At 41.4% G+C, this 20,389-nt stretch overlaps 1 protein-coding gene across 26 annotated transcripts in view; it reads right to left on the minus strand.

Moving 5' to 3' along the window:
* Window positions 1-20,389, minus strand: part of FGGY (FGGY carbohydrate kinase domain containing) — a 420,837-nt gene that overhangs the window by 93,202 nt on the left and 307,246 nt on the right. For 24 of the 26 annotated variants that reach the window (XR_007410823.1, XM_025427818.3, XM_025427831.2 and 21 more), the window contains 2 exons: window positions 17,783-17,930; window positions 4,238-4,312 (listed from right to left, as the gene is read on the minus strand). Coding sequence is in view for 25 of the 26 variants with exons in the window: in XM_025427818.3 (XP_025283603.1) it covers window positions 4,238-4,312; window positions 17,783-17,930 (223 nt within the window). In the remaining variant the exon portion in view is untranslated. The remainder of the gene's footprint in view (window positions 1-4,237; window positions 4,313-17,782; window positions 17,931-20,389) is intronic. The other 2 variants (XM_049110372.1, XM_049110375.1) reach the window with 1 other exon arrangement.

A 20,389-nucleotide genomic window follows, 5' to 3' on the forward strand; every position in this document is an offset into this window, starting at 1 on the left:
TTCGGGAGCAAAAGCACAGCAGTTCCAGCCCAGAGGCCTTCAGCTATTAGTGAATCTGGTAAGAATATGGATTAGGTAAAAACTTAGGCCTCCAAAAATAATCCACAGATGTAGTGTGTTAAAAAAAAATTAAAACATGTTGTACCGTATAAGGCCAGATCCTGCTTATTGCATGTGGCTGATTACCCCCAGATGTTCTTTCTTAAGCTTTTTGGGGGTCATGAACCCTCTTGAGAATATGATAAAACCTACTGACCTTTCCAGAAGACAGTCACTTAAAAAATAGTATTATAAATGATTTTGGGAGGTCTACAGATTGCCGTTACGTCCACCTGGATCATTCGCATCTGTGGACTCAGACATCCTAGTCTACTCGAGAGCATGATGAGTCTGTAGTAGCCAAGAGCATGGCTTTTGAATTCAAGAAATCCAGGATGGCATAAGACATTTCACCTACTTCTTGAATCCAACCTGTATCAAATCTTTCTAAGACTCAATCCTCATTTTAAGAAAAGTAACAGTAATACCATATTCCTGTGTTTGAACACTCTGAATTGTCAGAAATGTTAACATGCAAAAATAGTCTTAATGTGCTCTTAGATTTGATGAACTATTAATACCTACCTTGCACGGTTGCTGCTGTAGACAGTGTATGTACAACGCACACAAGAGTGCTGAGTACATGGAAGGGGTGTGGAAATGAGCGTTATTCTGGTTATTAGCTGTATTCTAGGCACTCTGCTATGCACTTTGATGTCATTTCTAATCTGTGGACAAACTCAAAAATTGCACCTTGTTATCCCCATGTAGGAATTATGGGATTTGCCTGAGGCAGTGCAGTCTGCATGGGGAAGGGGGCGGGGGACAGCTGCACGCACCACCCCCTCAAATGCATGGAAACACCATGCAAAATTGGGATTTCTGATACTTCTAAAACCACAGACCTGCGGCTCACGTGATTAGCAGGCCAGAGTGGAGAGTAACACAAAGCACATTCCCTTGGGAAAAGGCAAAAAAGTATCAGAACAAGAGGCACTCCCTTGGGAGGGGCTGTGACAGCCTGCCTGCCCCCCATGTGGCATTGTTGGCTGGAATTTCCCACTAGGGTTGGCAGGGCATTCCCTTTCGGGTGTCCTAGGCTCCACTCTGTGAAACGTTCCACCCTCCTTAAATGCCCTGCCACAGGGCTTTGTGCTAAAATGATTTTGTGCTCACCTTTCTGGAAAAAATGTTTTCACAGAGAAATTTAAATTAAAATTGGGCTCTTCCACTGGGAATGTACAGAACCTAATGCAAATCGAGAGACTTCAAATGCAAATAGTACTTTTTAAGGGTCTATTCTGAAAGGAAACTACAGATGAACAGGCTATGGATAAACTGGTTGTTTGACAAGTCTTTCAATTAAGTGTGATCGAGAGAGAATTTTACTTCGTGGAGAGTTTCGCACAGTCCCAAGTTAACTTCATTACAATATCTCTTTCATTCTATTTCTGCAAAATACCAACCACAGATATCCCTATAGAGAGCAATTTGTTTAACTTTAACCTATTCATAACGAGTAGATGCTAGGGCAATATTCAGAGCCAATGAAACAAAAAAAAAAATGTTTTTCAAGTTAAACATCATGGGAAAATATCTGTGATCAGGCTACTTCATTAAAATGCACATTTCTGCCTCAAATATCAGCATACCCTCGTACCTTTGCAAAACAAGTTGAACTCCTCACAACTCAACTGACCCCACAATAAAGCCTTGTCGAAAGATGGGTCTTAAATTTCCTTCCCTCCATGGTATTATAAAGGTCATTAAGACAATGGACAGAACAAATATGACAGCTTTTAATACATGTACAACCCATTAAATACAAGATTGATTTTCCAAGTGGTGGTATTTGGGAACATGGAGCTTGGCTCCACCCAGCCCGTGTTCCGTTTAACCTCATTTATATTTTTTTGGGCTCCTGCTGCAATGTTCTTACCAGGAATGGGGCCTCTGTGAGGCAATCCCGGCCCAAATAACAGTGTTTGCTGAGATGTGTAAAATAACAACTGGTCTTGGAAATGCCTGAAAGCTTATTTCGTCCATATAGCTTTTACAAACATTTTGAAGAAAAATGCAGGTTGGTGGAGTGGAAGAGCAGAAGATTGAGAGTGAGAAAGGCAGTTCTCAGACAGGCTCAAGGTCTGACTCTACCACACACTAGCTATCTGACCTTGCAAGGTGGTTTTCCCTCTGACTGGATAATAAGGACAATCCCTCCTACTTACAGGGTGACTCCCCTAAGCCACGGTGGGTAGGTACTCTGGTGCCTGGCACAGCAAGTGAATGTCAACGAAAGTTCTGCCTCTTAACTGTACTCAGAGGATGAGCATCGCATAGCTCCGATTTTCTATTTCGATGCATCCATTTCATTCCACTCTAAGGCGTTTCACACAATAGCACTGGCAATTCGAAAAGGAAAGTTCCTCAATGCTTCATACGTCTACTTTTATTTCAGAAAGCCATGGCTTCCAATCCTAGCTCTGTCACTTACTAGCTATATGAAGTTGAGCAGGTTAATGAACCTTGCCAAGGTGTAGGTTTCTAATGTGTGGAAGGGGGATGCTAACATCTAACTCATATTAGGTTAAGTCATGTAATATTTGTAAATATTTAGCACAGTGCCTAGCACATAATATCCCAAAACTATATTATTTATCAGTGTCACCATTATTACTATAAAACAGGATCACTAAGGAATTGTCTTTACTACTGATGCACATTATTCTCCTCCATATTCATTTTTACTATTCACTCCCTCCATCGTGAGAGATGTCAGAATGATCTGTTTTTGACAAAGCTCCGATAAATAATGCTGGCTGATTGATTTCACTGAACTGGCCAAGCTGTTAAATTGATGACAGTTGCTTCAGGAAGATAGAGTCAAACTGGTATGTAAACTACAAGGACTGGGATCCCTGGGTGGCGCAGCGGTTTAGCGCCTGCCTTTGGCCCAGGGCGTGATCCTGGAGACCCGGGATCGAATCCCACGTCAGGCTCCCAGTGCATGGAGCCTGCTTCTCCCTCTGCCTATGTCTCTGCCTCTCTCTCTCTCTCTGACTATCATAAATAAATGAAAAAAAAAAAAAAGTCAAAAAAAAAAAAAACTACAAGGACTGTTTGATCTAACCAAGTTGGCCTATTCTATGTAAGACCATACTTTCCCTTAGTGGTTGGGAAGCTCTGCTCTCTTATCATATCTACATGGCACCTGACAAAAGTGAACATAAGAAAAGCACCTCTCTTAGTGATATGGGTATACGAAAAATGTATGTAGTTCTATTATTTGAAGGAGTAAGATTATGGAAGTGGTATATGGAGAAACAAAATAACAATGGCATATGAAAAAAAAAAAAAAAACAATGGCATATGAACATGTCCACATACCATTATCATAAAAACTTTCTGCGTCTCTGAAAAATAAATCTTGAATCAGAATTTAGTGAACTGATTTTTCCTTTCGGTTGGTCCACATTCTCTTACCAGAGTGACTAAGTTTCACTTAATTAACTGTAATTTTGGGATTCCTCCCAGTTCTAAAGCCTGGAAAGCTAGGACCCACTCCTCCAAAACTTCCTAACATACGCAGATACAATCTTCTGTAGCCCATTTCTGGGTCACCTCTGGAGAATAAGATTCCTTAGATGGCGATGGTTAAGCTTCCAGGATTTTGTTTTTATTTTGGATTGATCTGCAGTGTAGGAGTTCCTAATGCTTTAAATTCTCCCCTCCTTCTCTCCCTAATCATCCAAACCTCTCATTGAAGCAGCTAATTATCTAAAAACAAACACTAAGGATGCTTACTATTTAAAGGAACCCTATAATGAATCCTTTTGCGAAGTGAACAATATCGTATGTTTTATAAGTTTGCACATTCTTAACATCAGCTTTTCTTAATGCAAGTATAAATGGCATCTGCTTCTACTTAATTGAACTTGGAAGACAAATTAAATGACAAGTATGATGTTCAAAGACCCGAACTCCTTTCAGCTTTTCAGCTACACGAGGTGATTAGTAAAGCAGGTGAAGACCTTCTTCAAGATTTCCTTCCGAAAAGACACGCATCTCTTGCTGGCAAGCTCCCTTTTAATTAACAATCTCTGTCACAAAAGCGCATGATGTATCTTGGAGGAACATGTGGCCTAACGTTTATTGATAGCCCTAAGTCTCTTTAAAAAATGGCATTAAAGTGTCTTACAGCAATGGCTTGAACTGTGGCCAGGTAGAGAATGGCAAGATCATCGAGGTCCTGAGACAGTTTCAACCCGGTGACCTGTAGGGATGAAGAAAAGAAAAGAAAGAGATGGCCAAAAGGAGCTGCCATGGATAGAGATAGTTCCCATGAAACACGTTCAGATGTGTTTTCTTGCCCAAACAAGTTCATATGCAAATCCCCTTTTTGTGAGCTGAACGTGAAATGACTACCAAATTGTTTAATCTCCAGACCTGGGAAAAACTATCATTTCTTCTCCAAGAGAAAGTGCCCTGCCTTGTATTAAACAAACAAAACAAGACAAAGCAAAACAAATACTATACAGAGATGGTGTTTGATACTCCTTACCATGGCATTAAATGCCTTTCTTCATCTCTAAAAAAATGTTCTTTTATTACAAACACTCATTTTCTTTGGCTTACAGGAATCAACACGGAGCAGCGGCTTCTAGTAAAAGATGATCTTATTCAGAGTTTTGCTGTTGTCAGAATTCAGTGTAACAGCATCCAGGGGGTACTCAGGGTAAAATAATATGTCTCCTATAAATGTTATACCTACTAGGGGATAATTTACAATCTGTGGTTTGCAAGGGAATCCCATTAAAGTCAATCGGAACCACATGCTTCTATGGAGTATGTCAATTTCTGAGAGATTCCAGAACTGAACAGGATGCTGAATTTGGATGCCTTCAAGACCTGTTCACAGTCCTTCCCTCACATCTCCCATCTGTTAATGTCTCCTCTTGGGGCATTTCTAGAGGGTGAAGAGCTGCTGGGTTCTTCAAACCTACTCCGACTTTTGTGAGCATCCATACCAGAGTTTACTTTGTATTTTCACATTACAATTTCTATTAATATATGTTTACTCAGAGACTACAGGGGTATGATCCTGAGTGCAATGAGGTGGTGACACGCAGCCTGCATTAAAAGAGGGGAGCTGAGGGGTCTCCCCAGGTTCTTTCCCTTCGTCTCTTTGGTCCCATTTCATTACCCTCTCCAGACTGCACCCTGAGCCATGACGAAGGGGCGTGTTGGCTTATTGCAGGGCACAGACACCACTCCGTTGCCCAGACCAGAGACCCGTCAGCGCTCTTCCTCAACTTTTCCCTTCTTCCCATTTACACAGTCTCCAAATTTTGTCCATTAGCTCCCCCAAATCTGTTGTGAATCCATCCCTTCTCTTCATCTTGTCACTCACTTCCTCAATCCAGGCCACTGTTAGGTCCTCGTGTGCTGAAAGAGCCCCTTTTCTAATGGTGCTCCTCTCCACCATGGAGCTAGTAATTGTTCTCATGTGCAAATCTGATCCCAGGACTCTGTTAAAAATTCTCTGTTGCCCTCATCTTGAGACAGAAATGCCTGTGCTGTTTTTCGAGCCTCTTCTTGGGCTCGCCCCTGCTTACTTCTCACAACATCTGTACAAACCCTTCCTCACTTAGTATCCTTTGCTCCAGTGCTTCTGATTACTCATGGAAGTCTGCTGATGCAGGGATTCCTGGCCTCAGTAGGGCTACCTGCTGATAGCTTCTCTTGGTAAATAACTGGATAACCAGATGAGAACTATGTGTTTGATTTTAACACATGGGGACATGGAAGGTTTGAATGAGGGACCGGAGGGGAATTCTGGGTACGTATCTTCCCAAGCCAATAACCCTGTGAAGGAACATCCCTTGTAAAGTTCCCCAGAGACCTACACATACAGTAAAAACACTGGAAGTGAGGGAGAACATGAACACTGTTGACATTATAGAAGTTCACAATGTGTGTAAGGAAATAATGTGCCCCAGGGAAAACATAGAATGGAAACCAGAACCTAGTGGTTCTGACAGACGATCCGTGATACTCACACAGTATCGGCAATGTCTAGCACCATGTTGGGCACATAGTAGGCACTAAGTTACTGTTTGTTAAGTGTGTGAATTAGTGACAACGCTCCTTTTTCCTTTTGTATACCACTGTCTTTCCTAACCTCCTAGCCTTTTGTGTCTAATTCCATGATTATGGGAGGATAATGTCTACAACCTTGGTTCTTCATATATTTATAGAGGGGAAGGTCATTTGCTCCATACCCCAAGAGAGAACACTGGAAGATCACTTCTAGTTCCAGGCTTCCAATCCCACTCCCTTCTACAGTTAGCTTTCCTCATCAAGGTGGCTTATATGAGATTGGTGTAAAAGGAGTGTCCCTGTAGCTCATATAGAAACTTCGTATGAATTAGGTAAAAGTACTCCCTCCAGGCAGACTAATGCAAAAGGCATCCCATCTGGGAGAATGAACTATAAAAAGGAGCAGGGTGGACAGGATCTCAGCCTTGTCGTATGCCTCTTCATCCGAATGTCTTGTGTGATCGACCAGCAGCATGGGATACAATCATCCTGGGTAAATGACTAATCATGAATGGTCTCTCTCTTCTGTACTCACCTGGCCTCAACAGCATCTCTGCTGCTTATCTACTAAGAAAGCTAAGTGGGCCAAGGTCTAGACCTTCTTCCAGAGCCAGTCCAGGAGGCAGGTTACCTCTGGCTCCTCTCTCTGGTCATGACTGTGATGTGACTCAAGCTACGATCCTTTGTGTGACTGGTATGTGTCTGCTTAGCAGACTCCCATCTTCCTATAGGTAGGTCCTGAAGACCAGATTTGGATAAATTGATGGACTTGGGAAGAAATTTGACTTTGTATACGGGATGCATTCTCCTATTAATTGACGAGCCCCAGTGCTCTGTATAACATTGATGACAAAACTTGTTCTGATATCCTTCTCAATTAGTAAGAACCCATAAGACAGAAGGGATGTAATATCACCAAATTTCATTATCATAACCCTCAATAAATATTCCTGAGAACTTCCCCCAAGTTATTGGTATTCAAGCAAAAAAAAAAAAACAAAATTCATGGCCTCTTCTCTAAATTTCTAGTGCCTCTAGAGCTCAGAAATCACAGAAAAGAGAAGATGGTTACTTTTCTCCAGAAACTGAGAATGAGATCATGTAAATGAGCATTAAATTCAACTCCTGAACTTGCTAGTAGTTCTGACAAAATGGACATAGGATGTGTGACATAGCTTTTCTTTTTCTGGTGAATAGAACATACCTATCATTCATAGAAGAAAACATTCTAGGCAAGAACGTACTCAGCAGCAAAAAGGATTAACCAAGCACCACTCTCCCATAGCCAACTCCAACATCTCTTCACCACTAACACCAGGGCCATGGAGTTGAAATGTGACTCAGTGAAAGACATTCCTCTCTAAAATGTGAAATTACTATGGTCTGGGGTCCTGCTTGCTTGACATCTCATCTAATACAGAGATGAAGATTCTGGAAGGGCAGATAATCATTAATTCCATTTGACTTTTCTCTCAAATGCTAGGGATCTCAGCCCTGCCTTGGCAAAAGTCAAATGGCTGTCAGCCCAAGATACAATTTTCTAAGGAGTGCCTGCCATATGGACCACTCAGGAGGCTATAGAGACCCCTTGGGGAGCCATCTTGGTAGGGAAGTGGCAGCAATATCCCTGGAATGCCAGGGATGTCCTGGAGGACGTGCAGCTTTGTAACCAGTGAGAAGGTCAGGATGTGACAGAGGAGCAGATACCGTGTGAGGGTTGAATGGTTCCATCAATAAGAGGAAGTGGGAAGAAAGCATAAGTGGAAGCAGTGTGTCTACAGAAGATGTGCAAGTACCTAGTTTGAATGTTTGGGCAAGACAGTGAAATGTGGGGGGAAACCCCATGGGAGAGTTGCACTGGTAAGCATATTTTATATATTTTGCTATTGTGTAACGGGGATAACTATAAGAGAAAACACTTATAATTGATATTTAGAGATGTGGTGGATATGGTGGTCACAGAAACGCAAACTACAATTGATAACTTCAACATCCTCGATATAAAATGCTTATGTAAATCTTAGGTTTTTTGAGCTTGGAAGAGAAGTGTAGGGGAATGGTAAGATGACAAGCTATGGAGGAAGACACTGAAGTTCAGATTTTGACATTCTTCCAACAACTGGCTGCACGATGGTATGAGTTTTATGGACTTGTTTCAGCCTCAATTTTTTTCATTTATGAAATAGGAATAATGATGCCTCAAGGAATTTCTGTAAATATTAAATACAATTTGCAAAATGTTTTACTTTTTTAGGAAGCTATACCGAGTCTATAAGAGCTAAACCCTTATAGTGAGTGGCAACTATATGAGCATAGGTGGCAATTCATGTTGATTTTCCTTTCCTTTCCCTTAATAAATGTTCATTCTCCTTCTCTTAAATGCATAAAGGGTTCAATTCCATTCATTAATTGGAATATGGGAATTAAGTGTCTCCAACATGGTATGGGTACCCCCAGGGTATTAACAAGGGACACTGAATATATATATATATATACTGTATATATATACACACACACACACAAACACACACACATACATACACACACACACAGCAGGAAAACAGGGCAGAATGTATGTTGACCATCAGTGTCAGGATCACAATGTCAAATATAAGAACAACAAGACTGTGGTAAAGCAAAATGATGAATGCCTCAGGAATAGGAAGCAGCGGGGGGCAGGGAGAAGGTGTCTCACTTGCAAGCACTCCTTAGAGAAGCCTTAGTTCTTATCAACCTACACACTCTCATTCACTCTGTAAATAGGAAAGACAGATGATTTTACCCTAGACTTCACCTTAAATCTGGCTGCCACTCAGTAGCTGTGAGAGCTTGGGCATGTCTCTAGTCTATTCCTGGGATCCTAGCTGAATGCAGATTTCCTGAGCTCCAACTCCAAATGTATTGGATCTTTGTTGTAGGTCCAGCAATTTGCATTTAAGCAAGGTCCTAACACACAATAAATTGTGGAAATACTTGTCCTTAACCTTGGCATTATGGATCACAGGTTGATAGGTCCTAAAATAGTTGAAATTAATTTTTTAAATGTAGTAGTAACTCAGCTATTTTTTTCCTCCTTAGCTGTTAAAGGAATTAGTTATATTTGTTAGTAAGAAAAAAAAAAAAAGCTTAGAGAAAAAAAATCTCAAGGGGTCTCTAAAGATCACAAAAGATAAAAAAAACAAGATCCCCAGCACTGAGACTTTCTAGGCCCATCAGAGAGAGCTTGATGGGGTATCCAATGCTTAAGGGAATTGGTTGAAAGCTTTCCAGAACACAAAGGAACAGCAAAAATACTGTTTGCTCAGTCAATAATGCAGGCAGAGCTGATGGACAGACAGCAAGGAAATGAGGAGGATCAGAGAACAACCTATAGAAAACCTCTGGAGAGAGGACAGAGATTGAAGAACAGGTCTGAAGTAATCAGCAGCCTGGAAGAGAAAGGGAACAAATTTCCCCGAGGTTTCAGGAAGTACCAGAAATCAAGGCTGACACTTGGCATTGCCTAAAACTCACCCAGATTTGGGAAATGCAGATAAATGTGTGAACACAGTGTGGTGAATGAACTCTAAAGATGTTCCCTCAAGATTCCTGTCCCCCAGTTACTCAATCAAATACCAATCTAGGCATTGCTGTAAAAGGACTTTGCAGATGGAACCAGTTCCTAGCCAGGTGACCTTAAAATATAGAGATTATCATCGATTATCCAATAGATACCCAGTGTAATCACATGAGCCCTTAAAAGCAGCAGCAGAAGGCAGAAAAGTCAATCAAGCAATCCAGTATAAGGCAGGAGAAATGCAGAAATGGAAACCAGAGAGATTCAAGGCATAAGAAGAACATGGTCTGCCATTGGTGGCTTCGAAGATGGAAGAAGGGGGGGGTGGTGGTGGCGCACTGAGTCATGAAATGCAGGTGGCCTCCAGGAGCAGAGGACCCCTGCCTAACAACTAGCCAGGGAATAGGGACCTCAGTCCTACAACTGCATGGAGCTCAATTTGGCCAAAAATTTGAATGGATTTGGTAGATTATTCCTAGAGTCTCCAGATAAGAGCCCTTGTTCTGGTCTAACAAAAACCGAAGCAGAGAAGCCAGCTGAGCCAGCCTGGGCTTCTGACCTGCAGAACTGTGAGATAATAAATTTAAGCCTCTCAGTTTGTGGTAATTTATTAAAGCAGCAACAGACAATCAAGAAACTCATGATGAGTAGACTGACATTCTCCCTCATGACTTTATTCTATTGGTGAACCGCACATGATAAGCTAGTCATTTGCTATTCCCCAGATGTAATAGTCACTTCTCATCCTTGTTCCTCTTCTGATGCTCTAATTCTAAGTCATTTTAATATACTCCGTGTTCCAGTATCCCAAAGCTGCTCTGGTCAACTGTACTGGCCCCTCGTTGGCGTCATCCAACCGTCTTGATTTACACAAACTTGGATCCCATCTTTGGTCCCCCAGCCTTAGATCTTTCCCATTATTTATCTGTTGCGTCCTCCCAGCAGATTTCTACCTGATTCATTCTTCAGTCTTTTATCATGCCTTACTACCTTGGGAAGGACTCCTGTTTATAATCCATATTCCTCCTGCCGTCTCCTCTGGGTTTTACTTGTTGATTGGTATATTTAGGGAAGATAGAAAGCACTAAGAAAATAAAGTCTGAATCTGAAATAATTTAAAAAGTCAGTAAAATGAGGGGAAAATATGGTAGACATACTGAAACAGAATTGGAGCATGAAAACACAAAAACCCATTTTTTCTTAAAAATTTTTTTTTCTTCCCAAAGGATGTCAGTAACCTCAGTTTGAACTGACTAGGTTCTAATACTTCTGTTTATTCCCCCTCTGGGCAAATAACTTTGACTCTCAGAGCCTTAGTTTCTTCACCCTTTTAAATGGAACAACAACATTGTCAAGGCAGGATTACTGAAAAAGTTAGTGAAGAGGCATGTAAAGCATCTATCATGGTGCCTGACACAATGCAGTTCCAGAAAAAAAAAAAATGATGCCTATTACGAAATAAAATACCAGCTTCTAAATTAGTTGCTTCAATAAGAAAACACATTATGGGAAAACCAGCTAAATGATACTTAGGATGCTAAACTTTGCTATAGGTCTCAATTTGTCATAGGCAAAAATAATATGTGAAAAACAGTGAAATGAAACAGCATTAAGTTTTAACAAAATCATCAACAAACTGGTGTCAAAGAGTCTTCACAAGCCTGATAAATTTATTAGTCAAAAGCTGCTTGATTTAGCTCATGAGCTTCCAGCTATGTCATCCATCTCTCCATCAGAGGAAGCCACTGAGATACAAAATTCCTACCACACTGGCTGTTTTGTACATCAACACTTGATGGGATGAGCACTGGGTGTTATACTATATGTTGGCAACCTTCTACTGAGCTCTTGCAAATACTCATCTGAGTTGCCGACTCCATCGACATCTGACTCTGTTTAGTAATGCCCATCTCTAGCTGGGGTTCAGTCCTCTGGGAACTGGCTAAGATCTTGTAATGCTTCTTTCCTGACTCCCTCCTAGTTTTTCATATGCACACTTGCTCTGTGCTTGCTTTGAAGAGCCGTTGGAGCAGCACTCAACCTCCCCAGCAGTTTGAGCAGCATATGGCCTTATGTTAGAAATCACAGCTCTTCAAAGAACCAGAAAATAACTTTCTGTTCTGGGTAGCACTGTGCTTGCAATATGAAGCAGAGAAAACACATTTCAACCACTGGTGAACATGGTGTTTTCATGGCCCGATATGCCTGAGGTCACCTGCACCTGTGATTAAATTCGATTAATTTATTTCTTGGATATTTCAAGAACAAAGAGGTGGTATTAATTCGAGAATAGAAACTGGTCATATATACAAGAAGGCCAGAACTCTTTCAAAATTCCTACCACACTGGCTGTTCTGCACATCAACACTTGATGGGGATGAGCACTGGGTGTTATACTATATGTTAGCAAATTGAATTTAAATAAAAAATTTAAAAAATGTAGGGTACATCAAATTTGGGTTTCCTGTTGTGTTGAAAGACTTGAGGGCCAAGGACTTCCAGAGAAAGACTATAAGCTCCGTACCTGTATGAAACGTGGTTTATGATGGACCAAGTGATTGTTTAGCTTCACCAGCTGGTTGTTCATGGCTGATGACCTCCACGGCTGGCGAGTCCAGCTGGTCCTCGGACTAAGGCGGATGGCTCAGGACTGGCTGCTCAGCGTTCAGACTGAGAATTCTCACTTAGAATCCTAGTCATCTTCCAACAAGCAAACAAGGGCCACTAAGCAGAAGCTACAGGCTCAAAAGTATTTGCTGTTGTTTGTCTGTCTACGATGTGACAGTCTCCCCATTTGATCTGACAATGACCCTGCAAGGAATCCTGTGCTGGTTCTGCTTGCGAATGAGCAGACTGACCTCACAGCTCTAACCTCAGAGGTCACTCGTCTTCAGGGCAGGATGCAAATACAAGTCTGACTTCAAACCCCGGCTCTCTTCAATGTTTCACAGTAGTAAAAACTATTCAACCAATCGTTCCAAATAAAAACAATCACCAAAAAAGTATCTGCAACAGGCAACCGTTCTTGGTGAGTATTTGGCTTTATCCTTCTTTATGCGTGACCATGCCATGCTTCTGTTTATAATAAAATAAAATAAAATAAAAGAGTAAGCATTTTTTCTTTTGTTTTTGCTTTTAAAGAACCTAGAGTCACCAGTGTTAAATGTTTTGATGCTGATTACTATGACCTGAGCTTCTGCTTCCTTTACACATCACGTGCACGGCCCTTACCTAATTCATAAAGCGGAAAGGAGAACTATTTACGTAGGTGGCTACTTGGTCCAGGCGTCCTATTAAGTTGCCCACCCCCTAATCTCCACCTCTTTCTAGCCCAGAGCCACAGGTCAATACTGCATCACCAAAGGAGAGTGAAGCAGCAAGGTACATGGAAAGGAGCCAAGTGTCACCAGAACAGAAGATGATGCTCTCATGCATCATGGAAAGATTCCTGGGTGATGCCCTGTTCCTACTTCTGAGGGCAGGCACCCCTAAAGCAGAAGGGTTTAGAGCGAGGTCAAACCAGGAGTGGTGATTACTTTGTTATCTGAGTCAGTGAGGGTGGAAGGAAATAAGAACCACTACTGAGGAGAGCGAGCTCAGAGCTTAAATCCAAGGGCCAGGGTAGGGACAAACATGGCAGAAAGAGTGAGAAGTCTGGTTTTCAGGGGAGCGAGGATTAGGCTGTGAAGTGTGCTTGGGTACTACACCATGCATGAGATGGCTGTTAGGACTCCTGTCTTACAGTCCTCAGCGCATGGAGTGAGATCTGGAGGAGTGAGTTAAGGCAGCCTTGTGGGGGTGTGCATACTGGAGGTCAGGATTCACATTTTTATTTAAGCTCCTCATTTCTTGGCATTGTGACCTTGAGCAGATCACGGTTCATTCCTCCCTTGACAAATAAAGACGGAAACATATTGCTTAGCCATAAAGCAATTATTTGAGGCCGGTCTTTGACCTAAACGCTGTTGAAATTGAAAAAGTGAACAGGCCACAGGTAGTCTCTATCCTCAAAATGTTTTTCTAATAAATGTAAAATATATGCTATGTATGATAGCTCTGATCTTATTTTCTCCCATAAAAATGGTTTTTCATTGCCTTCAATGTATGTTTTAATTCTGCTAGTGTATTTTTAATTGCCTTATCGTTTCCTTTTTCTTCCCATTCCACTGCCTTTCCATCTGAGCTCATTTTTCCTCCAAGTTTCTGTCCTATTTCAGAGATGTTCCCTTCAAAAAACAAAACAAAACAAAGCAAAGCAAAACAAAACAAAACAAAACAAAAAGCCTACTGAATATGCCAAAGAGGTTTTAATATTTTCTTTCGGTTTCAGTAGTAAATAATTCTTTGAGAAGCCTTTCCCTAAGTATTCCAATGGCACTCTTTTTGCTTTGTATGCAACCCGTTTTTCCTAATGGACTCACTTTATTACTTTTTTATTCATTCTAACTAAAGAGCTATACATATTCAGTGTTTCCCAGCAGACCATACACATGATTTACTCTCTGCCCCACTCACTGCAATTTGGATGGGTCTCTTCAGATCTATAGCTAGCTGGCAGTTCCCAAAGTCCAGCAGTTTTTATTTTGGGTCACTTTGGTGGCCTCACCACTGCCCAGTTTTCTAACCCCAGAACTTACAGCAGACACATGCACCTATACCCCTCCTCCAAATTCACAGTATTTCCTATTTATCTCTTAATAACAGAGTTTTATTCAGGATCCTCAGAATGTAGCACATCACCAGTCATCCCAAATCAGACTTCATGCCCAGTTGGCTTCTTGGGTTGGCAGTTTTCTGATGGACTGAACTGTAAGGGAAGATAAGGTCTGGGTTGTGGGAGAGTTCTGGAAAGTTAAACTCACTAGCTGCTTCCAAAAAACCAAAACACCCTAAAACCACTGGCAGCAGAATAGAGGGAAGACTGTCCTGTTCTTAGGCTTAAAGAGACCTTGCATTATTCAGCTAAGGAGCAAAAAGGTGGAAAGGCCTGAATTCTGCAAGGCTAGAGGTTCACTTTGTTCATATGTCATAGATTTATTCAGCAAATTCCAGTTAGTCTTTTAGATTCTGGAAAATCTTCCCAGATTCTCTCTGAGACTGTCAATTCTAGTGTCACTAGTTCAATGACATGTAAAATTTCAAAGTCAGCATGGGTTTATGCTTTTTTTTTTTTTTTTTTTTGCATCTTCACATGTATTTTCAAATAAAGTAGAGGAAGGCAATGTCTTCATAATTGTGATAAAGTGGGAGCCTCTTAGCTTCATTTACCTATACACTAATATTGGTATTTTCTTTATAGATTTACTTATTTATTGGGGGGGGGAGGGGCAGCGGGAGATGTAGATAGAATTTTAAGCAGACTGCGCCGAGCATAGAACCAAACACGGGGCTCAATCCCATGGCCCTGAGATCACAACTTGAGCAGAAACCAAGAATCAGATGCTTCAACTGCTTTAACTGCCTGTGCCACTCAGGCGTCCTGATGTTAATATTGGTATTAAATACTTCTCATATGGATAGTAAGAGTAGCAATTAATCCATTTAATATTAGCAAGTTATTCATAGCTATGTTTTTAAAGCAGTACATGATTTCTTCCTTATGTCCATGTTGATCATCAGTTAAGAACATATTAACTACTTAGATGCCCAGAGAAATGTTTCAGGAGCCAAAAGAAGAAGTCATGTGTTTCTTTCCCTACTGAGAATATCATGACAATTCTAGTTGCTAAATAGACATTTTATCAAGCACTTGCCTCTCCTCCCTTGAAACGTGCTCCATGAACGTAGGAATTGTTGTACCTTACTCCATCTTAGAAGTGGTTGGCACTTCTAAGTAAGAAATAAGTACTGACTGGACAATCTCTATTAGAGATTTTTAGGGTGATTGGTCTGCTGTTATCTGAAATTAATTGAGGGAGAGAAATACTGGGAGAAAATATTAGCCCAGAATTTCTTTCCCTCTATCTTATCAAGGTCTCCTTCTTCTTCCAGTGTGGTGATGTAAATGCACAGAGTGGCAGCTATTCCAATGAAAAGCCAACCCAAGAACAGTTACAAAGAGAAGTCATTGCTAAGAAATATCATGTGACATATGAGGTATGTTTATTAAATAATAAAACTTTTTAAAAAAACAAACAAACTAGGATTTTCTGATATAACTGGGGACATGTCTCCATGCAAGTAGTCTTCTTTGGTGAGTATCTACTTAGCTGTATTTATTATAATGAGGCAGGTATTCTTCAAAACCCTCCATTGACTCCTTTGGGATTACATTCTGGATTTGGGTTATCTTTATTTTTTTTAATTTTTTTTAAAGATTTTATTTATTTATTTGACAGAGAGAGAGAACATAACCAGGGTGAATGGGAGAGGGAGAAGTAGGCTCCCTGCTGGGTGGGGAGCCCCATAGGGAACTTAATCCCAGGACTCTGGGATCATGACCTGAGCCAAAGGCAGATGTTTAACCAACTGAGCCACCCAGGTGCCCCTGGTTTAACTTTATAAGAATATCCTTATGATGGTACTTCCTCAGTCTCTGGATGTCAGGCTTGGTTTTAAGAAATAGACAAAAGCCACTGGGAAACATGGGTCTTGCCACACTGGGTCTGACAGAAGTTGGCAAGAGACGGCCCCCAGGGAAGAACTCCAGACCCATGAGCATTTCTCGACATAGCCCTGCTTTGTTCTGGGGTCATTTTATGAACTGGTCATGCTTCTTAACATCTTTCACATTTTTAAGGTCCTCTATATTTGGTTTCAGATATTTGTCTTCAGTTAAGACTCTCGCTTTTGTATCCATACAAAATGTGCTCTTCCCCAACCTCTGTTTGTACCCAGAGAGTCAGTTATCTGCAAGTACAGCTTTCTGGCCGCAGCCTGTGGCCACATGGCCCTCTCCCGACATTCCTCTTCTGCTTCCATGAGCCAAGTAAGGAGGCCAAGCTCATTATCTGTTGTATGGGCACGCTTCATGGACTCCAGACAGACATAACTTATGCTATGTCCAATTTTCTTTTCTTTTCTCGTGACTCCTTTTTATTAGCAAAAGTTGATTATGTCAAGTAGGTAATGAAAATAAAGATCAGGTCTTCCCGTTGGCATCATAAAAATATTTAAAACAGTCTCAATAAAATTAATCACAAAACTATAGAATTTGGGGTCTTGCAGCTCTTTAAGCCAGCAGCCCACGCCACCATCACGCAGCATAAACCCTGATTTGCTCACAGCCTCCATTCTGATCTCCCCACCTCCATTCACAGCGCACTCTGCTTCTCAAATTTTTCATATCTTCCTGGATTCTGAATTCCTGGCTTACTTTCTTCTTATTTGTGGCCCCCCCTTGGCCTCTGAAGCTTGATTCTATTTCTCTAGTTTGAACATGCTTCCTCCAACCTCAAAGATGATTCTCAGTGGCTATACTACTTAATCTTGCCTGGCCACCAGAGTGTCCCATCCTAGCTTAGGTGTCTATGAAGGCTGCCACAAGTTCATGCTGGCCCCTCCAGGAGCGCCCAGAATCTTAAGCACCACCAGTGACCCTAAGGGTCACCAGCAGCTCAATGTATCCACCGACATAAGTTACTAATTTTATTTTACTTTGAGCAAAGTTTAATCTGAATCCTAATAATGTTAACATGCACTCTGAATAGCTCTGACTCAGAGCCTGAGCAGACATGTGGTTGTGGCAATCAAGACCATGGGTGGTAATATTTACCACTTATTTACCGGGTGGCCTGAGGATGGAGACAGAAAACATGACTCTGCAAAGTGATGTAAATAAAAAATCACACAGGCAGGGGCTCATGACTTCTAGCCGCTCCACAGGACAAAGAGGCAGCAGTAGCTAAATCTAAGAAATAGTGCTTTTAACGCTTTCAAGGTTGGCTCAGAAACAATGAGAACTTTCAGCAGCTCATCCTGGGGAGCGGCAAGAGCCTTCACAACAGCAATGCATCTGCAAAAAGCCTGTGCGCCCTTGGCCGGTCTTGTTTATTTTTCCTCTTTTCCTTTCCCCTCACTTTGCTTCTTCCAAACTCTGTAGCCCTTTGGCCCGCCTTCACCTTCGTGCAAGGACTGGCTGTTACTTACCATGCCCTTCAGTGTCAGATCTGCAAAGGGAGACCGGTTGCCATGGAAATCTGGCCAAACATGTAAATCAACAGTGAGAAAACCCACAGGCTGAGCCTTCTTAATCAGATCCAGGTGACTGTTCAAATATGCATATACACTCTGGCATCTGGAAGAGAAGTTGATTTTGTTTTTAAAAGGGGGGGTAGGGTCGGGAAGCAAACTGTTCTACAGAAAGAAACGATTTGTACTTCCATATCAGATCCAGAAAGAAAGCAGAGTCCCTAGTTTCAGCAGAGAAACTACCCAAAACCACAGGAACCAGCATACTATGCTCTCTGATCATCCTTTGCCATCACCCAGAGTACGTAGCATGTCCCGCTGCAAAGTGGAAAGGCTTGGAATCAGAAGACCAGGTCCAGGAGTGGCTTTACCCCTAGAAAGATGTGTAACCATGAGAAAGTTATTCAAACGTTCTGAACCTCTTTCTTTGCATCTGTAAAAACAGATATCATAATCCCTGTCCAACTTACCTCATAGGGTTATTGTGAAGATCAAAGGAGACTATATATGTGAAGAGAGCATATTTTGTAAACTGTACAATACTGTACATGTGTAAAGGATTTTAAAAAATCAGTATTCCTAATTGTAACAATAATGATGAGGTGACAGATATGAAGGTAAGTTCCTGAACTTGGGATGGGAGTTGGCTAAAGGAAGTAATGGGACAGAGGAATGCAGTTAGATCAGGAATGAGGAGATTTGATTTCCAACCCCAATGTATCAAATGGCATCACATTTGTTCTTTCTCCTTTCTAAGGCTCCGTCTCTTTGGGTGCAGAATGAAGGAGTCACACCACCTCTCTGTTTTCAGTGTTTGTGTGAGAGGGAGATAGGAGGGGACTGGGAACCAAGGTAGTCCTGGGCTCACGTGTGGGTCCTACTCATCCTAGCTGGGTGACATGGGCCAGTGACTTACCCTCTCTGAACTTCAGTTATCCCATACATAAAATGGGCATCATGATAGCTATCTTACTGAGCTAAATGTTACTGCATGGCACAGAGACTGAAGTTGGTCACCTTTCCCCTCTTTAAATGTACTTCTGTCTCAAAGTCTTGAACCAATGATTCTAAGGAAAGTGAGTTTATCAGAGGGTGGCTTCCATGCTACTTCTCACTGGTGGCCTCGGGAAGATAGCTTTAAAGGTTAAAAGCATGGCCTGAACAGTGGCAGGAAAAAAAATATAGGAAATTAATGTCCAAGGGACATTAATATCTTCGATATTAACCTAACATGATATTATTTGCATTTCACAAATGCTTTAGGAGTGCAGCTCGAACATTTCTGGTTCCAGTTTTATGACACTGTGAATGTTCCCTTGGAGCCCATGAAGTTCCCGAAAGTTTCCTAATTTAAGCTTAAAAAAGGAAACAAACAGGTAGAACAGTGGTTTTCAAATTATTTTGTTAAATAAAAACTGTATGTGGAGCTCCAGGACAGAAAAGACAGGAGAAAAAACTGGTCTATGTAAGTGCAGAAGTGAGTGCACAAATCAGCCTCTGTGTGTGTGCACCAGCGTGTGCGTGCGTGCCTGTGTGTGTGCGAAGGTATGCTGGGTGGAGGCAATCTATTTGCTTCTTGCCATGACACCTCATTTCCATCTGTAAAAATCTTCTGCCTTGGATCCTACTTGAAGGATAATAATACTGCTGGAAAAAGGCTCACTGGCCACAGCAACATCAGCTGCCATGCCCCACCCAACAGCACACCAGGCCCTCAATCCAGCTCAGTGAGCCAGGTACCAATATCACCCCTTTACAGAAGATGCTCAGAGATGTGAAGACACGATAGTGAGGCCAAATTTAAATAACCCTATCTCTGTGTGATCCCGAAGCCATGTGCCTTCTGGAACCCAGGTCTGAAATGACTTGTCGAGCCCACATTCAAACTCTTTTTTAGCATGATTCTATGACAATGTTGGGAAAGGGTCCTGGAGGCCTCTGTGGAAGGCAGGCCCAGAGCCTTACACCTGGGGAGAATATGATCACATTCTGTTTTTCTATTTCCCAGTTCTCTCCACTCATGGTCCAACAGGAACCCCACTGACAATAAAAGCCACAGAAATGTCCTTCCAAGCCAGAAATCAAGAGTGATTTCTTGATTCTAGCAAAATCCCATTTCTGAATACCATCGCTGCACTTAAAGGGATATATATATATATATATATATATATATATATATATATATATATTTTTTTTTTTTTTTTTTTTTTTTTTTAAAGCACACATCTATAAATCTTTTCATTTGCCTCTCAAGGAATCTCAGGGCAGGGCATTTGGTTTCAGACATCTGGGTCAATAAGAATCTATAGGCCTAATTACTATTGATTTGTCATTGTCTCATTTAATGCGGGTCTTTGCAAACAGGGAGATTCGTTTAGCCTCTTACATATATGGTCACTCATGCACTAATGAGATCCCTGGGGGACGGGGCATATGCTTACCCCTTTGACTCCTAACCTCCTCACAGCTGTATGTTTATTCTTTGAATGCAGCCATTCTCCTGCATGTTTTTTCAATTATACCTTACCATGTGTGCTATCTGAGTATATCATTCAAAATGAAATG

The sequence above is a fragment of the Canis lupus genome, chromosome 5 (assembly GCF_003254725.2).
Source record: "Canis lupus dingo isolate Sandy chromosome 5, ASM325472v2, whole genome shotgun sequence".
Lineage (NCBI taxonomy): Eukaryota > Metazoa > Chordata > Mammalia > Carnivora > Canidae > Canis > Canis lupus.